Source organism: Danio rerio, chromosome 16 (assembly GCF_049306965.1).
Source record: "Danio rerio strain Tuebingen ecotype United States chromosome 16, GRCz12tu, whole genome shotgun sequence".
In the NCBI taxonomy this organism is placed as follows: Eukaryota; Metazoa; Chordata; class Actinopteri; order Cypriniformes; family Danionidae; genus Danio; species Danio rerio.
In genome coordinates this window covers 46,414,806-46,440,966 of record NC_133191.1, presented here as the reverse complement: position 1 = coordinate 46,440,966, position 26,161 = coordinate 46,414,806, and the positions used below count along the sequence as shown (strand labels likewise).

The window sequence follows — 26,161 nt, the reverse complement described above, 5'->3', positions numbered from 1 at the left end:
CTCTCTCACCAGTAGTCGCTAACCGTGTGGGTGGTTGCGCACTCGCTACTCATTTTCAGAACAGACAATAAACCAGATCAAACGCCTACCTTAATAGTACAGTCCATTGCAGATTTCTGTGGAGTTCATGAAGAAAGTACTTGGTTAAACTTGAGCTATGTAAACCCAGGTACTTTGATAACCCGGCTGAAACGCATCGACTTGTGTGCACAGGCGCATTTAGTCATCGGCGCAAACCATACTATTTTCGCTTAGACCATAACCGGATGGCAACAGTTTTTTTCTTTCTGAGCTCTCCTTTCTAAAATTGGGAAGTGAAGTCACACAAAAGCATCTAGCTCTGTTCCTTATTGGTGAACTCTTATTGCACTAACTCGTCAGACTATGTGTTTAATACCCTCTGACTGAAATTAGATTTTACAGAAACAACGTTTCCTTTTGTCCAACCCGAACACTATTGAATAACTTTATCACCTGCCAGTGAACATATTGCGAACTTGGATATGCGGTTTTAAAGCTTATTGTGTTTATAAATATTTGTGTTACATGCTGTGTATGCCATTGCTTTTTATAATAGTGTTTTCAAGGCTTACTGACCAGGTAAGCGCATAACAAGACATTTAAGAAGCTAATGCGGGAAATATTTGTTATTTATTCGTTTGTGAATAAATGTTATAACGTGCAATGTTTAAAAACTATACAGGAAATGGTGTCTTAACATTCTTAAACCGCAAACCAATGATATGAAACACCACATCAGTATAATAAATCGACAGCTGCATTAAACCTCCAAAATTCTCAGTTGAAGCGGATCTACTCTGTAAAAACGATATGAACAGTTAGTCCCGATAGCATATGTTTTTTTATTGCAACTAATTAAACTGTTAATCATGTTCTAACTTAATTTTATGAGCTATGCAACCTGTTTTAAGTCAGTTTAACATAATATAAGTTCAGTGGACTTAAGTTAATTTGATTCAGCTTTAAAATAAGGCAACCATGATTTTTTACAGTGTTGGTAGCACTTTACAATAAAGTTGTATTAGTTCATGTTAGTTTAAATAGGCTATGTACTGACGCGAACGTGTTAGTTTATGTACTGACGTGAGCAAACAATAATCAATAGATTTATTGCAGTATTTATTCATTGTTTGTTAATGATGTTCATTGATAGTCCATGTTCACTCATTAATGTATTTAATTTGTATTTTAATAGTCGTGGTTATTAATAAATGCTGTAAAAGTATTGATCATTACACTGAAAAAAGTGTTGCATGCAAAACTGCTGCAAACAATTTTTTTTGTGTTGAATTTAAACAAGTAAATTAAGTTTAATAATCTTAAACTTAATTTGTTTGTTTAAATTCAACACAAATAAATAGTTTACAACCAGTTAATGTAAAAAAATTGAGTAAATCTAAGGAATCATCTCTGAATATTTTTTTTCAGTGTAGGTACGTTACATTAACTAATGAAAATTGTAAAGTGTGAAATTATTTTATTTACATTTAAATTTATAGACATGGCCCAGCAACAAAAAAATGTGTTTAATATACGTCTAATCTAAACAGCTTGGCTAAAACAAAGCTAAACTTTCAGTTAGTGAAAAACGTCTAAGAATAGCTCAAAACGAGACTAGTCGTTAAATAGATGATTGGACAGACTTTATATGTGTAGGGTAGTCATTAATTTCTGTTTAGGCTATTTGATAGTCTAGTTTTGGCCTATTCTTAGACGTTTATTAGGTTTTCGCTGACAGCCCCAGTTTAGTCTTGTTTTAGCCTAGACAAATATGTTTAAACGTCTACTAGACATCTTTTTAGAACCAGAAAAGCTTGCTGGCAGATCACAAGAAAACAATTGTGAAAGAAAAGCTGATCACTAAAATACTGAGATCCTTAATTTAAACATAAACTAGGCCTATTTTAAAAAGCTCAAATGGATGCTAAAATGCATAAACGTATTTTTAAATATAAGTATTTCTGTATATAACATCTTTCAGACGCGTTAAATCTGTAGACATGGGCGTGCGCGTGTGGAGGTGCCATGGGAATTTGACACTGATTGTATCCTCTTCAGTAAGCAGACTCCTTCAATCACGACTCAAGCCTCGCACAGTTTGGCAACTTACTTTTCCAGATGTATTTTTTCTGCGCGCCTGAGGAAAATGGCCTGAGGTGTTTGTTTATACAAGGCCCTTGGGTTGGTCTTATCTGTCCAAAGCACTCACGCCGTGATTTCAGGCCTCCTCGACTCGGAATTTTACAGGCCATTGTTCTCTTGAATGGCTTTTAAAGATACGAACGCCTAATTAAAGCTAAAGTTACTTGTTCTGATTGATCTTGTTTCTAACTTCCAGTCACATTTTCTCATTTCTTTATTTCATTAGAATGTACTTAAATGGGTCTGTCAAATTATCATTTAAGGCTACTTAAATGATAACTTAGGTTCAGCCTATCATCACTTTTCATTTTTAGCGCAAACTATTAGGCAATATGCTACTTTGGACTTCAGGCAGTTCAAACCTATTATTTATAATCTCACACATTTAATTTTAAAGCCTGACAACAAGCAAGTCATCAAGCATAAAAAACGTTGCTATTAATATAATATAACTAAAAATTGAGTGCATTGTTAAAAAAAACTGCCAGGGAGAAACCAAAATGGTGTTTTCAGTGATGCCATATGAACCCATTTAAACCAAAGAACATTTGTGTGAGTGTGAAGATGAATGTGAAGAACATTTTTATAATCTCTAGACTTTATAACATTTTTTACAATACAAAGAACCAAATTTGTGGAATGAAAAGTAATGGTTGCAGGTTTTTGTGTTTAGCTAATTGTAACTTATTAAACAACAAGTTAACCATCTTCTAACTGAAATCAACTTGCGTAACTAATAAAAATAAGTCAGTATAATATAATGCAAGTTGAAATGACTCATACGGTTAGTTGATTCAGCTTTAAAAACTAAGGCAACCAGTATTTTTACAATGTGGAATCATCGATGCGAGTTTATTTAAGTTAATCGAGCTTGTCATACCATCATTATATTAACAATGTTCGTATTTCTTACGGCCTATAATTAATATCGTTGTTAAAACCCATGAACATCAACCCACGAGTGTCAAGCTATTTCATAACTAACAAGAGACAATTCATATTTAACATATGTTATGTTAAAACAGCTGCCACAACATTATTTATCAATATGTGGACCTTTTTGGATTCTCTGAAGCTATAGAAATTAAAAATGTAAAACAGGAAATTGGTTGGGACCATTGGTATTGTTTACATCCTTGAAAATTGTCTATAAGAAACTCTGAGTTTGAAACACTAGTATTGGGGTAATTAAATATTTGAAAAAATCATGAGGTTAATTTGATTCAGCTTAAACTGGGGCGACCAGGATTTGTTTACAGTGTAGAATCATCGATGCGAATATATCAAAAAATTAATTGAGCAAGTCATATCATCATTATACTAACAATAGCGGTATTTCTTTAGGCCTATTATTGATATCGTTGTTATGTGACTATAGTAACTTAATAAAACGCCATATAGAGATATAATTAATGTTTAGAAACTATAAGAAACCTATAAGAAACGTTGAGTTTGAAACACTTTGGCCAATAGTAACAATAAATAAATTATATATTTATTAATGTAAACAAAACGTTTAGAGTTTGTCCTGATGCACATCAGTCTTTTAAATTGTTTTTTTTTATTATTATTGTGTCTGTGAGACAAATAAGTAAAAAAAAAAAAAAAACAGATACATAGTCTGTCATTTGCCCAGTCTGGTTTGTGTCAGTTTTGACCTGGCTTTTCATGATTTCTGATCACAAAAACGGGTTTAGATATAACATTTTTGGCACAAATATAGGCTACATCCTGTTGTCCTATCGGATCATGTTAATTTTATTTAGCCCAGGTCATTCGTAGTTTCTTGTCTCAAAGAACAGTTTTGAACACATTGTCTAATATTGTTTTCAGACTTTATTGTCACGAGGATGAATTTTTCAACTATCGTCAGGAGAAAATGATCACGATTTACTAGTCAAAATTGAAAGGACTCTATTATTTGCTGAAAACATATGGGGTCGAATTAACACGTACACATCGTCTTGTGTTAAGAAAAGAAAATAGAGAACGTGTCTGTCAAATCTGTGCTGGGATGTTTTTTTACTCCCCTCACCTTTTCTGTGAATGAAAGGGTAACAAATCTGTGGTCGTGACTCCTGTCTGACGTCACGAGGAGTAAAAGGAGGGGAAGCGCAGTCACGACGCATTCCTTCAGAAGACGCGCGGACACGCCCCAGCGCGCGCGGCCTCTTTATAACGGTCCTCAGTCCAGCACAGACAGTCAACAGAGCTGAAAAGCAGAGCTGAGGCACTGTCAAAACCCCTGATATAGTGAAATAAGGACTCAGTGAAAACTTTAAGGTAAGACTTTTCTATTTATTCGACTGTTTGAAATTAATGTAATCAGAATGACTTTTTGTTGATGTATTTAGATCTCTGTTTTGATATTTCTATAAATTGGATTTGATTTGAACTATTTTTGGATTAAGATGTATCTATGTTAGTTTAATAATATAATGTTTTCTTTTTAGATATGGAAATGTACCAATCTGGATTTTACACAGAAGACTTCAGAACTCAGGAGGTTCCTGCTGGTTTCGACTTCAGTTCATATGGTAATATCTTATTTCAACATATTTTAAAACTTCAGTTGCTTCGTTCTTAATATATAAATTATAGCACTTCATTTGCAAAGATCACATTCAATTTGCCCTGATGAGGGGAAAAAATCAGTCAGATTTTGTGGGATTTAGTATTTCTCCAGCCTGGTTTCCTGAATGTCAGTGCAAAACATTTCCGCTGTCCTTGAGCTGCAAACAGCAGAATTGCAACACCCCTGTCAGAACCCTAAAAATCAGACCTTGACATCTTGTTTGTGTGCACTAATTCAAAGCTCATCAGGAAAAGGGGATGTCAGGCAATGCATGCACTGAGATTTAGGAATGGGATGTCGAAAAAAAAAGAGGGGTGGTCGGGTTAAAGATACACCCGTTTTTCTGCTCCCTCCCTCTCTTCCTAATCCTTTCCTCCAGACTTCCTCCTCAAACAGATTTAGCACCCCCTCTCCTACACCCTTCTTCATCACTCTGTCACAGAGCCTTTACTAGTGCTTCCTCTACTCCTAACACACTTCAGGCCAGGCGTAGAAAGCTTTATGCATCCATTAATACATCATTTGGCCTGACTCTCATTCATTCCACATCTTTGATAATGTACCTCCAGACTGCAGTGGTGAAGACCTGTCCTTTTTATTAGACAGCAAAGGACCCGTCCAACAGCAGTATGCCGAAAACTACTCCGAGCCTCAGAAGGAGCTGTTGCACAAAGGTGAGCATCTCACAACATTCATATTTATCATATAATCATAATGCAAACAATTAGTGAAAGCATTATATCTGTTTGCTCAATAGGTCATGTTCTCACAGTCGACTCTGGGCTGTTCAATCTGGACTCTTTCCCTGAGTTCAGCAACTGGGCAGCATACACTAATAGTAAGTATCACATGACTATATCTGTGAATGTGTATAAAAGTGACCTGGCCTTATATGATGTCCTTTATCTCCCCCTTAAGTTCCAGAAGGAATGGTTGCAGACAGACAGCAGGTTGGCTTTCAGGAATCAACTCAAACCTACCAGAACCTCGTCCCTCTCTGCACTCCAGCACAAAGCAGTACATTCAGTCCCACAATGGACACCAGCAGCCATTACCAACCTGGGAAAGGCCCAAGTCACAGAGGAGCATCCGGGACCGCCAGCCTTGACCATTTGGGTATGCAATTTGACAGATACTTAATTTATTTACTGGATTTATATGCACACCAGAGATATTCTGGCTAAAACAACCTTTTCTAACTTAAAATAAATGCCAAATTTTAAAACCAAATTTAATTGTTTACTCAACTATTTTTTATATATTATTTATTCAGTTTATTTGATGTACTGAAATAACTAAAAGTAATAAAAATGCCATGCATACACATAGAATCAGTGTGTTTGTGTGTATATACACGCTTTATTATATTATCAGTATTATAGATTACTATTTGATTTGTTTTTTTATGATTTTTTACCTATTAAATATTCTGTATGATAATATATTTTGTTAAATTTGTGTTTAGTTAATACAATAATGCAATAGATTCAAATTTTATTTATTAATTTAATTTTTTATTATTTAATTATTATTATGTAATTGATTTTATTTATTTTAATGCGCTTAAATCTAGTCATTGAAATATTAACTTGTGTTTTTGGTGTTGCAGGTGAATCAGACAGGACATATGGTTTGTATGAAGCAGAGCAGCAAAGCAGGTCTTCATATTGGTCCGACTACCCCTCACCCGGTTACTGCAGCTCCATGCCGCTTAGCCAGCCTGCATCCTCCTCATCCCCTCCGGTCAGTCAGTCCGCTGAGCACTTCTGCCCCCGCGTGGTCAAAAGACGCAGCGCTCCTCCTCAAAGATCAGACAGAGAGGGCGAGATCACGCCAATGTCCGCCTACCCAGGTGAGCCTCTGTCTGTTACAGAAGCGCTTTTATAACAGAGAGTGAGATATATTTATTTATTTATTTATTTAATTATCTGTTTATCTATCTATCTATCCATCCATCCGTCCATCCATCTATCAATCTATTAGATTATTTATTTATTTAGCTATTTATCAATTTATTTATTTAGTTGTTTATTTATTTGTTTATTTATCTGTTTATCTATCTATCTATCCATCCATCCGTCCATCCATCTATCAATCTATTAGATTATTTATTTATTTAGCTATTTATCAATTTATTTATTTAGTTGTTTATTTATTTGTTTGTTTATTTATTTGTCTCAATGCTGTTTGATGTCCATCAGGATCTGGACCCATCCAGCTCTGGCAGTTTCTGCTAGAACTCCTGCTGGATTCTGCTTGCCACACTTTTATAAGTTGGACTGGTGATGGCTGGGAGTTTAAAATGTCAGATCCCGCTGAGGTAAGATTCCTAAAGCATTTAAAACTCAACAACACTTGGGTAGTGGACAAATAGATAGTAAAAATTAGTTTGAAGTCTTGATTTTTTTTTTTTTTTTGAGAAAATATAACCATAAATATAAAATGTATAATTTCTTTCACGTTTTATTTATTTATTTTGAACTGTACTAAAAAAAGTCCTGTAGTGTGACAGCAAAAATGAAGAACAACTCTTAATCTTGTACAAATAGTGTGAGAGCAATTGATCTTCATTGTTGGACATTTATCTTCATATAGGCAAGGCAAGTTACATTTCATACACAATGTGATACAAAGTGCTTTACATAAACAAGAATTAAAGAACAAGAAAATAAAAAATGATTGAAAGATTTAAAAATGATTAAAAACAGATAAAAATGTGTTAAAACAGTTTTAATAGAATGAAAAAGAAAAAGACATAATAGTGCGATCTGTCAGACGTAGCACAGTGCTCATTCAGTAAAGGCACAGCTAAACAGATTACAGTCTTCATTTAAATGTGCCTATAATGTTGGAGCACATCTGATCATTTCTGGAAGCTGATTCCTGCAGCGGGGGGCACAGTAGCTGAAGGGAGATTTGCTCTACTTTGACTGAACTCTTGGAATTTCTCATTTAATTGATCCTAAAGATCTGAGTGATCTGTTAGGTTTGTATTCAGTGAGCATATCTGTAATGTATTGAGGTCCTAGGCCATTTAGTGATTTATAGACAAGTAATAATACTTTAAAATCTATTCTGAATGTAACCAGGAGCCAGTGTAAAGACCTGAGGACAGGTGTGATGTGCTCTGATTTTCTGGTTCTGGTCAGAATCCTGGCCCCAGCATTCTGGGTGAGCTGCAACTGTCCGACTGCCTTTTTAGGAGGACTTTTATAGTATTTATAAGGCTTTTATAGGCTTTATATGGTGCTTTTAGTTTATATACAGTTATTAATAGTGTTTTACTTCATGATTTGTTGGGCTTGTTGGACCTTTTCCATCAATATGGTAATCACATTAAAAGAAAACAAAACCATTTTAAACGATATAGATATAGCGGTTTCAGAAACATAAATATGTGATAAATCCTCAGTCAAAAACTTAAAATGTGCATGTCATGGACTTTACAGAGAGCGTCAGTCATATTATCTTGAATGGTGTGTTTTAAAATGAGCGTATAATGTTCACCAGAGATGGTTTTCAGTGACCAAATGTACTAAAATATTATGTTTTTAGATATGGATGAGCAAAATGATTGCCATTTACTAAATAGTAAATCATTAATAAAATATTTATTAATAATTTTACCATTTTCTTTCTATATAAGAGCGAGAGGTATTAACACAGTAGCTTTTATTAAAAAGAGGTCCATGGAAGATGAAGAAATGTTTAGCTATGTACTGCATTTTAAATGACAACTCTTATTATATTCATTTTTGTCATGTGTGACAGTAAAAATGCACTGCCATGTCAACAACCCACGTACTGTCTGCACTGTAAAAAATCCTGGTTGCCTTACATTTTTAAGCTGAATCAAATTAACTTTGAGTTCATTAAACTTATATTGTGTTAAACTGATTTAAAATATCTTGCATAACTTATAAAATTAAGTTATAATGTGATTAACTTAGTTTAATAAGTTACAATGACCTAAAACATGCTGAAATGCTGTCTGGACTAATGATCATATATCTTTTTACAGTGTGTCTTAAAACATCTCGACACTCTTCACTTCATCTTCACATCTGGTATTTTCACATTCCTCTTCATATCTTGTTGTTCATCTCTCTCTCTCTCTCTTGTGTCCTCCAGGTGGCGAAGCGGTGGGGCCAGTGTAAAAACAAGCCTAAAATGAACTATGAGAAGCTCAGTCGTGGCCTGCGTTACTACTACCACAAAAACATCATTCACAAAACGGCGGGAAAGCGCTACGTCTACCGCTTTGTCTGTGACGTGCAGGGCATGCTTGGAAAAACTGCACATGAAGTCTTGGCAAGTCTAAACATCTCCCCGAATGCAGCATCTCCACAGTCTGTAGCAAACACAAGCCGCTCAGAGGAAACCACAGAGTCCTGGACACATTAGAGGAGGAATTCTCGAAGGATTGGAAAGAACTTTAAAACATCAGACGTCGTGCCTTTGGAGGAACAAAGAACTGACTGACTTGAGATTTATGTACTTTAATTTGGACTTTGCAGCAGATTGCCAACAACAGATCTGAAGTCAGCTTTGAAATCAAGCTAGGTGCCTTTAGAAAACCATGTTAGCTACCTCTTTTCACATTGGAACATTAATCTTGTAAATGTATTTTGTTTTATCTTATGTAAACTGATGGTTTGACATCAGATTGTGAACTCTTGTAAATAAATGTAATATGACAGCTTCACTTTTCAATATGTCTTTATTTATATATGCGTGTTGAAGACGGACGATTACATTTTTAAAAGTTTGCTCTATATCAGGGGTGTCCAAACTTGGTCCTGGAGGGCTGATGTCTTGCTTATTTTGGTTCCAAACCCATTTCAACACACCTGAACCAGTTAATCAACTCTTTCTAGGTAGGGGAGACCGGGTATAGTTGAAACACAAGGAGAGTTGTAACGCTACCAATTCCAGGAATAGGGAATAAGATAGGGGTCATGTGACACTTTCAGTTTCCTCAGGTTTTCTTAACAATCACATGTGGAGACTTTCCAGTCAGGCTTGCAATCTCTCCAAAAGCTTCAACAGAAAATCTTCAACAGAAATATAAAAATAGCAAGATATTATTTTGTTTAGTACCTCTACCGTTGTAGATGATGTTGTATGAGTTATATCAGGTCAAACTGTATTTTCTCTAGTAAAGAATGGTGTATCAACCTCCTGCTAATTTCAAAGCACCATGCTTACACAGCTAGCTAAACAATGGGTGACAGTGACGGGGTAGGTTGAAAAACGTGTTTTGAAAGTTTACATGCACTTAAACACACACATGAATGTGCACGTATAGACAAGCACACACAAACACACGTGCATGCACACACACACACACACACAATAAGCACATACACTTACAATATTCACATATATTGTATTGTTGCAGTCATTTATTTACAATAAAACTGTTGTTGTGGCATATCATTAGTCGTACATTTAGTTTTTGTGTGTTTCTACCTGCTACAGCTTAGCCCAGTAGTGGGGTAGGTAGTAACAAATGACCACTTCATTTGTCATCATCTCACAAAGTCTGTGATATAGTTTAAAATAATTTAATTGTTGACATTTGTAGTAGACAAATGTGGGTACTTTGCCTAGAAGGTTTAGTTATGAAGCAAAAAAAAGGTAGATTTAGATGCTAAAAAAACATTGTGTTACAATCATCCCCCGTCTCCCCTATACTAGAAACTTGCAGGCAGTTGTGTTAAAGGAAGTTAGAGCTAAACTAGAGGATGCCAGCCTCTAGGACCGAGTTTAGAAACCCCTGCTCTATATGTCTTTTAAAAGGCTCATGTAAACGTATGGCTGTGCACCAAATGTGGATAGAAATTGGGTTTACTCTTTAAAAAAAATAAGCTCTTTGTTAGGTTTGTGTAAACTTTAATGTTCACATAAACATTCCATCGTTATTTATTTTTTTAATTTGGTTCATCTTAGGTCAGACAATAAAATAAACACAATATTGATACATATAGATGTGTGTGTGTTTATATATTATATATATATATATATATATATATATATATATATATATATATATATATATATATATATATATATATATATATATATATGTATATACACACACACACACATATATATATATATATATATATATATATATATATATATATATATATATATATATATATATATATACATATATATATATATATATATATATATATATATATATATACATATAAATATATAAATATATATATGTATATATATACACACACACACACACACACACATATATATATATATACACACACACACACACACACACATATAAATATATATATATATATATATACACACACATATAAATATATATACATATATATACACACACACACACACACACACACACAAACACACACAAACTGATACAATTCACCAAACAAGAAATTATCAGGAAAACATAATTATACACAAATAAGTATGTAAATAAAAGGTAAAATACCACATATATACACAAACATAAGATAACATAAAAATATGAAAAATAAAAAACAAACCAAAGAATAAATAAATGATGCAAAGAAAAGAAAGAAAAAACAGAAGTTAAGATATATGTGTCTCCTTTAAAAAAATGTAGAAAAGGACCCCAGACTTTTTGGAACTGTTATGGCTTTTGCTTTACTGTGAACTGAATCTTTTCTATTCGAAGAGCATGTAAGAAATCAAAAACCCATTGCTGATAAGAAGGGGGAGCTGCTGACCTCCAATTCATAAGAATAAGTCGTTTAGCCAGTAAAGTTGCAAAGGCTACACTATCAGCCTGTTATTCATTTAATTCAGCATATTCTGTCAGGATTCCAAACAGTGGGTTTGGAACTATTGATAATGGAAAAAACAGCAGAAAAATGAATAAAGACTTTCCCCTTAAAATCAGATTGCTTTAAACAAAACCAGAAAGTATGTAAAAGTGTGGCTGGTTTGGTTGTACAGCAAAGGCAAGTTGTGTCATATTTTCTTAAGTTCCTCCTCCCAAAAAGCCCTCAGTACATGTGTTGAGGAGAACTGTTTTGTATTAATGATTTTAGAAATAACCCATTTTGAAGAGGTATGAAGGTCGAGTATATCATCGAGTTTACTTGTATCTGGCACAATGGGAAAATTAGATCAACTTTCCATTTTAAGAAATGTTCTTTATAGAGTGAATTGGCAGCTATAGATGTTTAAATATATGTTTATATAAGGTTATAATATAATGTTTATAGATGTTTTTCATAGATGTTTAAAATGTTCTTCACAGTTGAAGAGTGCCATCTGAAATTTTAATCAGGCTCCTATAGGTTCAATAATTTCACTTATGCCAAATAATAGGAATATTTTCATTGCATTTTAACCCTTTAACTGCCTGATCTACCAAATAGTTGACCATGTTTTGACTGTTTTAAGTGAAGTTTATTTATAAACTAATTTCGAGTGGATCACGTGTTTATGATTGCTTGCAGCTGGCCCTGCATTATTCATTTCACCAATCTGATGATTCCTAAACCACTATAAATACCCTAAGTTCCATATGACAGCCATCTTCGTGTTGAAAATTCCCCCCTTCCACCCCTACTCCTCCTCCTTTCCTTGATGAATGGCATGGTGGCCCAGTGGTTGCACTGTTGCCTCACAGCAAGAACGTCACTAATTCTAGTCCTTACCAAGCCAGCCATGTTTCTGTGCGGAGTTCACACGTCCTCCTTGTGCTCACGTGGGTTTTCCCCGAGTTTTCCAGTTTCCTCCCACCATCAAAAACATGCAACTTAAGTTAATTGACTAATCCAAATCCGCATCATAGACATGCTCCTAGCTAATAGTTACCTCTTAAAAGCAATCGCTATCTGTTCATTAGTTACTACAACAGGGGAGTTCTCGAGATCTACCTGAGCTCAAACTCCTCTCTCAACCTGGCAAATGGGAGAGAGCCCCTTATGATCTTATGAGGATCTTATGAGCTCATGGCTCTCTCCCGGGACAGCATGCAAAACAAGCTCTATAATCAATCATCAGCTAAGGGCGAACTCTTGAAATAAAGATTTACACACAGCACTGTTGGTGTAGAAAAAAATCTAACAAACATAATCCTGTTGCACCACTACACCTAATTATGGTTTTACTGTAAAAAACAAAAAAAAAAAAACAAGAAAGCATGTTAAACGAGAATCTAAAATATTTTATGGCTTATTTAAAAGATGATTTAGTATTCAAAAATGATTTATTTTGATTGATTTTAAATAAATTGGTCTTACACTTCTTATTTTCAGAATTTTCAAAGTATATGTATTAATTCCGGTTCTTATACCATAAACCGACCTAACCATTCAGGAGATGTTTTAGAAATTATGGGATGTGTTGGAAAAATTAATTGTGTGTGTTAACTAGTGTCATTAGGAGTTTAGAAATGCAACCCAACTTTTTTTTCTTAGTGCAGGGGCAGTTAGAGGTTTAAGTGAAATAACTGAACAGACATAGTAAACAGAGAAAATACACCTGAACTCTTCGATTACTTACCAAACATTGCTTTTCCATTGAATGAATATATATATATATATATATATATATATATATATATATATATATATTACACATACAGTTATACAAGTCAGAATTATTTGCTCTCCTGTATATTCTTTCCCAATTTCTGTTTACAGCAAGGATTTTTAACACATTTCTAATAACCGATTTCTTTCATCTTTGCCATGATGACAGTACATAATATTTTACAAGATATTTTTCAAGATACTAGTATTCAGCTTAAACATGTAACGGCTTAAGGTTAATTGGGTTAACTAGGCAAGTCAGGGTAAAAATAGGCAAGTCATTGTCTACATTATACAATCAAAAACAAATATTGCTTAAGGGGGGCAATAATATTGCCCATTTAATGGTTTTAAAACCATTAAAAACTGGTTTTATTCTAGCCAAAAAAAAACAAAAATAACTTTCTCTAGAAGAAAAAATATCATCAGATATGTCCTTGCTCTGTTAAACATAATTTGGGAAATTTTTAAAAATGAAAAACAAATTCAAAGAAGGGCGAATCATTCTGACTTTATATATACGTTTTATGCAGTATATTTATTTCCTCATGTCGAAGTAAAATGGGCACAAGTCACCTAGAGGATTGTGCAGGAACATACATGTTCATTACTTGTTGATTGGGCAATCTGTTAGAAAAAGGGAAAGAAACACATTGTGTTGACCTTCGGCATTCAGTCAGCGCCCTGAGCTAAACATGGCCAAATCTATCAAGGACCATCTTCAGGACGCTTTAAGTAATATTGGGGCGGATAATCTAAGAAGGTTTCAAAGCAGACTGGGCGATCGGAAGCAGGAACCGCGCGTCCGAAAATCTACAATCGAAAAGCTGAAAGACGAGATAGATCTGGTTGATTTATTGGTCAACACTTTCACATCTGACGCGGTTTCTGTAACAGTGGACATTTTAAGGGGTATCAAGTGTAATGCAGTAGCAGAGGAGCTCTTGGAGAACACAGGGCAAGGTGAGTAAAGCTTCACATAATGACAAACGCGGAAAAAAGTCAGTCTGTCATTCTTTAAAGTTATTATAGATATGCAGGGGCGGATTTAGCGAATTGGGGACCCTAGGCAACCTCAGCCATGGGGCCCAAGTCCTGATACACCCTTTCTACTTTTATATGTGATTATTGTTTATTTTGGTGTTTTTTTATATTACTCAATCTTTTGTTTTATCTTAATGCAGTCTTTTCATTTTGAATGATTAGTTTTATTAAAATGTATTTACAATAAAAAAATAGTGTGTGTGTATATATATATATATATATATATATATATATATATATATATATATATATATATATATATATATATATATATATATATATATATTTTTTTTTTTTTTTTTGAAATTTGTCTGCTGGACTGCTCCATGATTGGAGTGGTGGATATTTTATTTTATAATATTATTGTTACATAACACATTATTATTATTATTATATTATATCTTACTGTATATTCAATATTTAAATTATGTAAAAAAAACTCTCACTATACAAAATAAGATAAAAAATGGTGTTATATATTCACTGTAAAAAATCCATAATTTTACGGTTATTTCTGGTAGTTGGGGTGCCCGAAAAAATAAAATAACGGCTATTAAATTACATAAAATTACGTTAAAATAACGAACATTAAATTACAGTAGTTCCCTTAGATAAAAATTTCTGGTAAATTTCCATAAATCAACCTCTGTTATTTTATGGTAAATTTCTGTATTTTTTACAGTGTAATTTATAGGTATGATTTACACTTCTAGATATTTATTGGGGGCCCCAGATTACCTGGGGCTCTAAGCGGCCGCTTAACTCGCTTATTGGTTAAATCCGCCCCTTTAGACATGCATGCGGTGCATATCGTCAGCTTCTAGTCTATAATATCGAACACATTTATTCATTTTCGAACATTTGACTTGGGCTAAATAGCTTAATGGACATATTGCCTGCTATTAATTATTTATTACTCTCTTCTTATGAAAAAGAAGTCAGTTTTATAGGTCTACAGCAAGCAAATTTCTACAATCTTTGCCATAAACTATGTGCACTGAATTTTAAGACATGCCTTTTTCATTTCTTCTTTTCACACCTCCCATGTGTGGTCATTTGACTAAAGACTCATTTCCTGTTTGCCAAATATGTCAAGCCAAAAAAAAACATATGTTTCATATTAATCACCTACATTTGTGAATATTTATAGAGCCAACGATTTTGCCTTTGTTTTTGGACTTCGATTATTTTCCTGCGGCTTAGTCCTTTATTTATAAAGGTCGCCACAGTGGAAGGAACCACCAACTATTCCGGTTTTCTGTTTTACTGGGAAACACCAATACACTTTTGCATTCACACACACACTTGTACACTACAGCCAAGTTAATTAATTGAATTTACTTATAGTGCATGTCTGCGAGGGAAACTATTGCAAACCCACTGTGCAATTTCACACAGAGCTGGCCCAGCCAGAACTCGAACCAGTGCGACCTTGCTGTGAGGCGACAGTGCTAACCACTGAGCCACCATTTCGAGTCTTAGCTGAAGTAGTTTGGGGTTAATTCGGAATTCAGCCAGAGACATTCAGCCTACACAGTCCTAAAATAAAGATAGTGTCAATAATTTAGGACATTAAAACATTCATTAGAGTATTTTTGTAAGTAGATTCAAATTAGGTTACATTGTGTGAATGGAAACGGCGTTCACATTTAACAACTGTCAACAAAACTCAATTAAACTGGATTAAAATGCATCAGTCCCTTTTGTTTCTCGAATACTCAATTTCTGAAAATTTTTGGGAACTTGTAACCTGAGGTTTCAGATTGGAACGTCAATAGTGCAAAATAAAGGTGGCATACATGCGTTTCAGTATAATTACTGATGTGTTCATGTTTTGTTTTCTAGGAGGAGTTTCCCAGCCGGAGCCACCTGTACCAGAACCAATTCCGAAGGATCCAGCTCAGTTGAAAGAACTGAAGGTTACTCCATGCAGCCAGCAATTTAAAAACAAAATTCTTAGAGAAAAAGGACAGGAGGCAAGTATTATATACATACAATTATACAGAATAATGCAAAAATACAGTTATTGTTAAAGGGAAAAGTTAAAATTTTCTGTTAATTTGCTTAATCTCAGGCCAAAATTATGAAACATTTATGTAATTTGCCTGTGTGCCTATGTGACAAAAAAAGACTTGACACAATTATCATTCATTCCTCTAGATCAGGGGTGCTCAATCTCGGTTCTGGAGGGTCGGTGTCTTGCAAAGTTTAGTTTCAACCAGATACACCTGGGCTAGCTATATTTCAGCTATTTCTGGGCTTTCTAGAAACACCCTTGCAGGTGTGTCGAGGCAAGTTGGAGCTAAACTATGCAGGGTACCGGCCCTCCAAGACCGAATTTGGACACCCCTGATCTAGATGATTCTATGTCTTATGAAGCAAAACTGTGTGTGCAAAAAAATAAATAAATAAAGCATTTGTGTGTGTGTTTCAAAATGATCAGGAAAATGGCACTTGTGTTATCTTGGATGCCTGCATATGGACTATTTGGTCATAAGAAACTAATCGTTTTGCATCAGATGACCTCATTATGAGCCATGGGATCAGTTCAATATACACTGTTATTGATTTCTGTACATTATACAGTATTTAACTGTAATATGAACTGTATTTTATTGTAGGACAGTTATGGAGTATGTTACTGTATTTTACAGTTGCATTGTGAAAATTAGTGTACATTTTATGTAAATATTTTGTTTATTTAAATTTGTATACAGCAAGATAAATGGTGCTGTAAATGTAAATGCACTATCTTGCTGTAATTGATTTACAGTAAGTTGCTGGGGAATTGCTTCCAGTAAGTTACTGTAAATTCTACAGGAACAAATTGTTAACAGTGATATTCTTTCACTTTGCTTTGGCTTAGTCCCTGATTATCAGGTGTCGCCACTAACAATACTGTACTAATTTTACAGTAGCATTTCTGCCAGTGTCACTACTGCGATGTTATGTTGATGTGTTCTTGGTTGTTTTTTTAGACTTATGAAATAAAAGACAAGTCAGTCAGAAAACGACTGGCCTTGCTTATCAACAACGTGGATTTTGACGATAAGGCTATGAAAAGGAGCGGCTCAGAGAAAGATGAAGAGAACATGGAAAAGCTGTTAAAGGAGCTGGATTATCAAGTTGTCAAGAGACCAAACCTTTCAGCAAAGGTGCATAAGTAAAGCTTCATTTAGCTTCTGTAGTTTACGGATTGTAGAGGAAGTCATTCTGAGCAGTGTTAGGTGTAATTACATACAAAGTAGTTAGTTAATGTAATTCTATTACTTTTACACTAAAAAAGTAAAGTTGTGCCGAGATCAGACTTCATGATTTTCATAGTAGTCGTGTCACAGATGTTTTCACACTGCATGACTATCTGGGCTAGCGTTTTGATGCTGCTTTGTTCACACTGCAACATGGATGGGCGACAGGAGAGTTCACACTGTATGACTTTACAATAGGAAGAATCACTGACAACTTGTCCAAACTATGTCTCACAACCAAACTAACGTGAGAAGTGGCAATGCAAGATTAGTTAGTGTACCTTTAGGTAGTATACCTATTTTACAGTAAAGATGTACAATATTGTAAACACAAATACAGCAAGATAAATGGTGCTGTAAATGTAAATGCTGTAATTGATTTACTGTAAGTTACTGGCGAACAGCTGCCAGTGATTTACTGTAGATTCTACCGGAAATTGTTAACAGTGTAAGTTATCATTCAAACAAAGTACAGTGATCCCTCGCTAAAACGCAGTTCACTTTTCACAGCCTCGCATTTTCGCAGATTTAATTTTTTTTGCAGTTTGACATGCTTTATTTTGTTTGTGTTCTGCATCTTGATTGGCTGTAGACCATTTTTAATCAATCCCCCCAGTGTCTTATGTATAAGAATGCGTTCAACTTATCAAATGAACATAAATCTTTGATCTCTAGCAACAATGTGAGTTCCAACACGGATGCACAGAGGATTGTAACTTGTAACAGAGGATTGCAAGACCATCAAAAAGGGGGTTGCACACCGAATGCAAACATAGGTTTATATCAGGGTAAGCACACCAGCATCACAAGTCAGCAGGTGTCTGCGGTGCCCAGTTAAGACTCAGGACACTGTATATATTCCTGCCACACCACAGAGCGACATCTGAATAATTTTATTTTAAATAACATGCCATGTGCGCGTCCGGTGTGTGTTACTTCTAACTGTCATGTGCGCGGTGCATCCGGTGTGCAACCCCCTTAAGGATGGAGTCTTCTTTAGTTTTGTGGATCAGTGACTACAGGAAAAAGAACCGTACGCTGGATGCCAACATATCCACACAACAGCTATAAAGCTTTATGAATCTTTTGCTGACAGCGATGAATGTGACAACAGGTTTTGATCTTTGCGTTCATTCTATAATAATGGACTTATTATATTTTTTACAAAGTTTGATCTTTGCGAGTGTTTAACACAGGAAAAAAGTGTGAAAATGTTCATGCCTGTCTGAGAAAAGTGTATAAAGTGTGCAGTGAGGGGTTTTACAGCCTTAAAACAATCTAGAATAATTGTAAAAAAAAATGAAGCTGACTACTTCGGGGGTTTCGAATATTGCAGGTTAATTTTTAGAACGTAACTCCTGCGAATAACAAGGGACCACTGTAGTTAGAAAAGTAATTTAAATACAGTTTTAATGATGTAATTAGCAATTAGTAATACTTTTAGAAAGTTTCTTACCCAACATTATCCTGAAGAGTTGAATTGATGATATTTGTCTAATTGTACTTTTCATATCATGTAGTTTCATTTTGATTTATTGAATGGAGTGTGTTTGATTGGCAGGAAATGGATGAAGCCATCAGGGACTTTGCTCAACGTGAGGAACACAAGTATTCAGACAGCGCATTTGTGGTTATAATGTCCCACGGCAAAAGAGACGCCATTATGGGTGTCCATTACCATAGGACAAACAACCCTTCTGATTCCTTTCCGGTTGATAATGTCTACCGCCGTCTAAACTCAGAGAATTGTCCAGCTCTGCGCGATAAACCAAAGGTTATTCTCATCCAAGCCTGCAGGGGAGGTATAAAACTAAGAAGGATGCATTTTCAGTATAATCTATGTGTATTACTACACATCTCTTATTTGATTATAGTAATATTTGCAAATTTGTCCAACATTTTCTTTCAGGTGAGCATGGCCGTGTTTGGGCCAGTGACGGTGAGCCTGATGAGCCAATAGAAATAGAGGACGATGACTTTGTGCACAAGGAGAAAGACTTCATTTCTCTGATGTCGTGCACCCCGGGTAATACATTCTTAAAGGGATATTTCACAAAAATGTAAAATAAAATATATAGTCTTCATTTACTCATCTCACTTGTTCCAAACCTGTTTTAGCTTCTCCCTTTTGTGTAGAACACATGAAAATGTATTTTGAAGAATGTTGGAAACCTGAAGCCATTGACCTCCTTATTTCTTTTCCTACTGTGGATGTAAATGGATACCAGTTTCCAACATTCTTCAAAATATCTTCTTTTGTGTTCAGTGAAATGAAACGATACTCAAACGGTTTTGGGAGCACCTGTAAAGGAGTAAATGATAATGTTTTTAATTTCAGGCACTAAAAAATAATATCTAAATAATACATTTTTTAATATCTAAAAATATGGTTTAGACCAAACAAAAAAAATGTAATGTAGCAGTTTGCATCAATATATTCAAGTTCCAACAACATCTAACAAACATGTTAGCCAAATTACCTTTTCCTCTTCAATCAGAGGCATTTTTACATAGCATAAACTCCACTTTTAAAGTTTAGTACTCAAAAAATTAAGTTGTTTCAACTATTTTTTAATTAAAATGTTAAATAAATTCAGTGTTATGTAATTAATTACTATAAGTATACATGCAAGTTTTCAAGTTTAGAACCTCTAATAAATTAAATAGCTGAACATTGTTACTTTTTTGTATGTTTTTAAATTTACTGTTCATTTAGTTGCTTGTAAGAAATACATTGAACAACATTTTTGTTTTCTAGTATTTTTTATTTATTTTATTTTTTTATGTACTGTCCCATATAAACAGCATGGAAAATAACAAAAAAGAAACATCAGTGTGTGGACTTAGGGTGCTTTCACACCTGTGAATCGATTCAGTTGTTCCGAAACAGAGATTAAAATTGTTACATTGTTGCTCTTTGCTCTTGGAGCGGTTCGCTTTCACACTGCAAAGTTTCTAATCGGACCAAAAGAGCTAAAACAAGTCAAGTGCGAGTAAACTCTCCTTACATTGGTCAGAGTGTCAGGGTTTATTTTGCAGCGTCCCGCTCAGCTGTCAGGAGAGGTGGTGGTTTGGTGGTGATTGACAGGGTGCGCGCGCGTGACGTGTCTGAGGAGAGACACGGTGGGGAGGGGTGAGAAGGGTCTATTTGAGGACTGGGAGAGAGACGCGAGATTACCGGGAGATCATCCCTCGTTTGCGGGCATCCGGAGACTCGCGAAACTTCCCGCCCTTCTCATAATTCTCTCTTCATATAGCCGTAAGCCTATTACATATCCATAAAACACTGTGATATAACCGCGCTCGGATCGGATCGCTTTCTCACTGCAATCGAACCGCTCCAGGGTTCGTTTCAATCGAGCCGAGACCACCTCATTCAAGCGATCTCGGAGCGATTACTTTGGCGCGGAACAGAGCGCGATTGCCCTGTTCACATATGCCAATCGAACCGCGCTAACTGGGCAAACGAGATACGTTCCGAAACAAAAGTGTAGGTGTGAAAGCACCCTAAAGATACAAAAGAACATAAAGTGCAACATAAAGAGGTAAATCTACTCTGAAATAAGTTGAAACTTCAGAAAATAATGTTCTTGAGACGCATTGCATTTGCACTGGGCTTCAGTCCATCAAATTCGAGAAACTTCACAAGTATATTTAAGTTCCATCAGCAGAGCACAGCACCTTGAGGTATCCATTCTATTAAGGATCCTCATGCCCTCAACCATGCTGGTTTCCATCTTGTGGTTCAGTTCTAAAGTAGACTGATCACCAATGATGGAAATTGTCATCACTTGCCTTTAAAGGTCCTCCTCAAATTCTTGTGTATTCTTATAAAGCAAGAAAAAAAACCTTGAGTCAAAAAACACTGCTAACATCAAGAGAAAATTGATTCGGAAAGCAAATAAAATGCAGATATCTCACCTTAAAATGTCCTTTATGCCAAACAGTCTGCCTAAAACTTGTGCGGACTTGCTTCTTGCTTGTTCAGTGGGGAGGAGCTTTGAAAGTCAGAACTATTTGTGTGGAAAATTGAGTTATCAACCCTATTTCTTTGTGTTGCTACAAGTTAAATTTAGTTTCAAACTAACTGACAGACATATTTATCTTTAAATTAGCCGCATTTTTAAGTTGATGTAATTATCAATATTTTCCTATTGTAAAAAACTTTATAAAATTATTCTCACAACTTAAATGTTTGAATCTAATTAGCAATTACATTTTTAAATTACAACAATATGTTAAACTATGTAGTGGTAACATACCTCTTGAGTTAGTTTCAGCTAACCATTTAAAAAAAAATTTGTGTTGTGGATTTCCACTCCATCAGAATCACTCTCTTGGCCAACACCATACCAAACATAAAAGAGAGCTGTTGATGTTTAGGCCAAGTTAGAGCCTGGTCTGACCATCCAAACAATGCTATTTCTACATCAATTTTTATGTCCATTTCAAAATCCTGGGAGTAAAGTCCGAAGATACTTTTCCAAAATTCAGATACTTCTGGACAGGACAAAAATATATGACCATAGGTCCCGACTGCGCCTTTGCATTAATCACACAGGGGAGAGAAAGAAGGATACAGCTTATTAAGTTTGGCTTTTGTATAGTGCAATCTATGCATCACTTTAAATTGTATGAGCTGTAGTCTTACATTTATAGAGCAAGAATGAATATGACTCAGTTCCTCCTCCCAGGTAGAGGATGAAATGTCAATTCCTAATTCCCTCTCCCAAGAATCTTTAAGGTGTGCAGTAGAGAACGAAACGTGAGAAGCAAACCGATCTATAAATTTGGTCACTAAATGCTTCTCCATTGGGCACTGCCTCAAAAGCTTGTACAAATCATGGTCAAGAGAGACTTCCTCGCACTGAGGAAAATTGTGTTTGATAAAATGACGCACCTGTAAATAACGAAAAAAGTGTGATTGTGAGAGTCCAAAAGTTTTATATAAGTATTCAAATGTGGCCAGTTTGTTATCTACATAAAAATCCTTTACTGAACACAGTCCTTTGTTACTCCAAAAAGTTAAGATCTTATCAAGTTGTCTGGGTACAAAATCATGATTTTTGCAGATAGGTAAATGAATAGAGGGATGCTCGATCTTTAATGCCATTTTCACTTGATTTAAAATTTTAATAGAGTTTAGTACAATAATATTCTTACATTGAACTTTTTTTCAGTGATAGAGCTTTCGACCACAAAATTGCAGCCAAACAACTGTTACCAACTGAACAAGCCTCAAACTGTAGCCACTTAGGACATATATCTGACTTATCGGAAGCAACTTGATCACACTCATGCCAAAACATCATAGCCCTCATGTTAGCTGCCCAATACTCCTGAGTTTTGTTTGATCAGCTTCAGGTTTGGCTACAGTACTGACTAATCTAATGTATATGCACAAATATAATATTGAATAGCTTCCTATTAAAAAGATAAATACCAGTTTCCAACATTCTTCAAAATATCTTCTTTTGTGTTCAATGAATTAAAAAGAAACTCAAACAGTTTTGGAAACACTTGTGAAGGAGTGAGTAAATTTATATTTAATTCCAGACACAAAGACTTTTTGACTTTTTCAACTTTTTGCACAGTTGATATATTTATAAATACGTTCCCTCAAGAAAGTGTTCAAAGACTTAAATGGACATAACATTACAAAAGGGATTACATGTATGGCATTATAAAGTTTATTATTGAGGACAATTTTAAAAATAGAACTAATTTCAGAACATTTCTTTACAGACACCAAATCTTACCGGCATGTGCAGAATGGAACGTTTTATGTCCAAACCTTAGTGGATGTGTTCATAAAATGCGCACATGAGGATCACATCGAGGAACTGTTCAGGAAGGTAAATGAAATGCTGTTTAACCAGTTTAAGCCGAGACACTGCAGGCAAAATCAGCTTTTTCATGCACGTCTAGTTGAGATTTTAGGATATTGGGGCTTTCATGCTGTAGTTTTGTTTTTCAGTTTAATGTAAAGAAAATATTCTCCAAAAACTCTTTTTTTTTTACAGTGATTTGTTCATATACAATATGACCGATTCAATACACTTTTATTTTATTCTGCAATTTTCTGAAGTGAAAATAGAATCCTTAAATCTCTGTGTGTGAATGAGTGTCTATGGGTGTTTCTCAGTACTGAATTGCGGCTGGAAGGGCATCCGCTGTGTAAAACATATGCCGGAATAGTTTGTGGTTCATTCCGCTGTGGCGACCCCTAATAAGTATGGGACTAAGCCGAAGGAAAATTAATGAATTTTGAACTTGACTTTAGCCAATGTTCATATTGTTTGCAGTAGAGGTTTATGCAAATTGGTTACAATTTAATTAAATAATGTGGTCACACTTTACAATAAGGTTCATAAGTTAATGTTAATTAATGCATTTACTTACATGAACAAACAATAAACAATACATTTACTACAGTATTTATTCATGTTAGTTTCACTAACTAACTAACGTTAGTTGATGAAAATACAGTTGTTCATTGTGAGTTCATGTTAACTCACGGTGCATTAACTAATGTTAACAAGCATGAGTTTGAATGTTAATAATGCATTAGTAAATGTTCAATTATGATTAATAAATGCTGTACATGTGTTGTTCATGATTAGCTCATGTTAGTAAATGCATTAACTAATGAAACTTATTGTAAAGTGTTACCAATAATGCCTTGTTTACGTATTTAAACATTATTATTGAAGAATTACATTTTTATGTAATAAATCTGCTAGTACTGTGATACTGTAAGTATTTTCCCTATTTACTTGCAGTGCCTTGCCTTAAATCATGTTCTTTAAGAAATAAATTGTGAGTATGTTTGTGTATATCGCTCATTTACAATTGTTTTTCTTGCCACCGTAGTTAATTATGTTTTCTTTATACAGGTTCTAAGACGTTTCGAACACCCAAACATGATCGGAAACTTCAAGCAAATGGCATGTAAAGACAGAGCAACGCTGCCGAAGTTGTTCTACCTGTTCCCCGGACTCTGATAGCCAAGAAACAATTATAAGTTCACATCTGTGAATTTGAGACTCCTGTGTGCCTTTGCTTCTTCAATGATTCCTGAAAAGACTTTACAGTATGTCTAAAAAAATTGCTTTTAAAATGAAAGATAAACTTATATATAAATGGACTTAAATTGTTTACTTGGATTCCCCTGAAGTAAAAACTTGTTCTGATACAAAACATTCCAGTTTAACATAGACATGGCTGTGTTTTTGACTTGGGTTATGTGAAAGCATGAAGAGTTCATAACACCACAGGCAAAAATAAAAACACACCTTCAAAAAACCCTACACTGTGCACTCATGTTGTCCCAACACAAATCAATTGAGTTAATTTAATCGTTTTTACAAATTTAAGTGGATTCAACATAAAACAATTAAGTTTTCCCAAAAAACCCTTAAGAGTTGTGTAGGTACAACTCGTAATAAATGAGTAATTTAAACAAACAGCAAACCTCCTTTTTTGGAGTGTATACGTCTATATCCAGAAACACGTATGGCTGCATTTTGTCTTTAAAACAAACGATATGGGGATGAATGACGCTGTTCTTTTTCGTACTTATCAGCTGACCGATTACCTCTGTATGGACGGGTTTCCAGCTGTTGTCAGTTTGTCCGGTAGCTCAAGATGTTCGTCGGTAGACTCGAGATGCAGAGAGGAGTTGACTGCGACAACAGGGTTTGAGTCCAGTGAAGAATGGTTCCAGAAAGCAGTTAGGACAAAAATAGAAGCCAAAAAATAAAAAACAAGCAACTAACAGGGTAAGAATGTGGTAAAATGTGGTAAAAATCAGGCGAGGGCTTTTCTTTTTCTAAATTGCTTTTTTAATTTGTTGGTTGAGTTTAGGGAAATGGGTGGGCGGGTCAACCGGTGCTTTTTAAAACACTATTGGTTGGGCTTAGGGAAGGGGGAGGGTGGGTCAGCCGATTGGTCAGTTAGTCAATTGACAGCAGTGGATTTACGGGAGAACAGCAGGCACAAGTGGCACTCACGATAGAAATGAGATCTCAAAAAGCTTACACAGTGGCCTCGTAGATACACGAAAACAAAAACTGCAAAACAAAAAAAACAGCTCCTGGACATATTTGACAGTCTCCAGAAGTGTATGTAGAGGTATGTTTTCAGAATGAGCCTGGGTTGTCTATATCTGTAACCCTTTGCTGTCTAAAGTGCCTTTTAAATGCAGCTTATGACACCATCTCTACAATATCTCCATGATTTACATTACAAACAGTCCAAAATATATATTTTCGGCCACCAGCAATTTTACCAAATCTCCCTCTGAGTTTTTGTTGGTTTGTTTTGAGCTCTTTGGGTACTATTCTATATAACATGACCCATAAACGTCTGATTCACTGTGAGACAAATAACCCTAATTTTCAATAACAACAACTGAAAACATTTATTATTCTCACAAGTTGTAATTTTTTTAGAGTGAGAAAATTTGTCTAAATGAAAAATTGTATTTGGAAGAAATGTATTTGACTTTTGTGGAATAAAACAAATATTAATATTTTACTCAAACTTATACCTAATAAATCCAGAGGAAC

The 26,161-nt window shown here is 34.8% G+C and overlaps 3 protein-coding genes across 11 annotated transcripts in view; 2 read left to right on the top strand and 1 right to left on the bottom strand.

Annotated features, from left to right (window-relative positions):
- The window catches only part of fli1rs (Fli-1 proto-oncogene, ETS transcription factor-related sequence), a 28,901-nt gene extending 28,630 nt beyond the window's left edge, over window positions 1-271 (bottom strand). For 3 of the 4 annotated variants that reach the window (XM_005158200.4, XM_073924693.1, XM_073924694.1), the window contains exon 1: window positions 90-271. In XM_005158200.4, the coding sequence (XP_005158257.1) occupies window positions 90-107 (18 nt within the window). In that variant the 5' untranslated portion in view covers window positions 108-271. 4 annotated transcript variants of the gene reach the window in all.
- Window positions 1-24,898, top strand: part of caspa (caspase a) — a 50,401-nt gene extending 25,503 nt beyond the window's left edge. For 3 of the 5 annotated variants that reach the window (XM_073925282.1, XM_073925280.1, XM_073925281.1), the window contains 6 exons: window positions 16,189-16,319; window positions 17,322-17,498; window positions 19,153-19,393; window positions 19,501-19,617; window positions 23,337-23,446; window positions 24,488-24,898. In XM_073925282.1, coding sequence (XP_073781383.1) covers window positions 17,400-17,498; window positions 19,153-19,393; window positions 19,501-19,617; window positions 23,337-23,446; window positions 24,488-24,595 — 675 coding nt within the window. In that variant the 5' untranslated portion in view covers window positions 16,189-16,319; window positions 17,322-17,399 and the 3' untranslated portion in view covers window positions 24,596-24,898. 5 annotated transcript variants of the gene reach the window in all.
- Window positions 4,365-9,440, top strand: etsrp (ETS1-related protein). Of its 2 annotated transcripts, none has more exons than XM_005158213.5 (8): window positions 4,365-4,446; window positions 4,617-4,700; window positions 5,341-5,412; window positions 5,496-5,576; window positions 5,657-5,854; window positions 6,348-6,590; window positions 6,940-7,058; window positions 8,870-9,440. In XM_005158213.5, the coding sequence occupies exons 2-8, from the start codon at window positions 4,619-4,621 to the stop codon at window positions 9,140-9,142; spliced, it is 1,068 nt and encodes a 355-aa protein (XP_005158270.1). In that variant the 5' UTR covers window positions 4,365-4,446; window positions 4,617-4,618; the 3' UTR covers window positions 9,143-9,440.
- Window positions 24,899-26,161: the final 1,263 nt, after the last annotated feature.

Coding starts and splice junctions, on each gene's coding strand:
- etsrp (XM_005158213.5), top strand. CDS start 4,619: ATGGAAATGTACCAATCTGGATTTTACACAGAAGACTTCAGAACTCAG. Junction 4,701..5,340: donor TTTCGACTTCAGTTCATATG/GTAATATCTTAT, acceptor CCTTTTTATTAG/ACAGCAAAGGACCCGTCCAA. Junction 6,591..6,939: donor GCCAATGTCCGCCTACCCAG/GTGAGCCTCTGT, acceptor GATGTCCATCAG/GATCTGGACCCATCCAGCTC.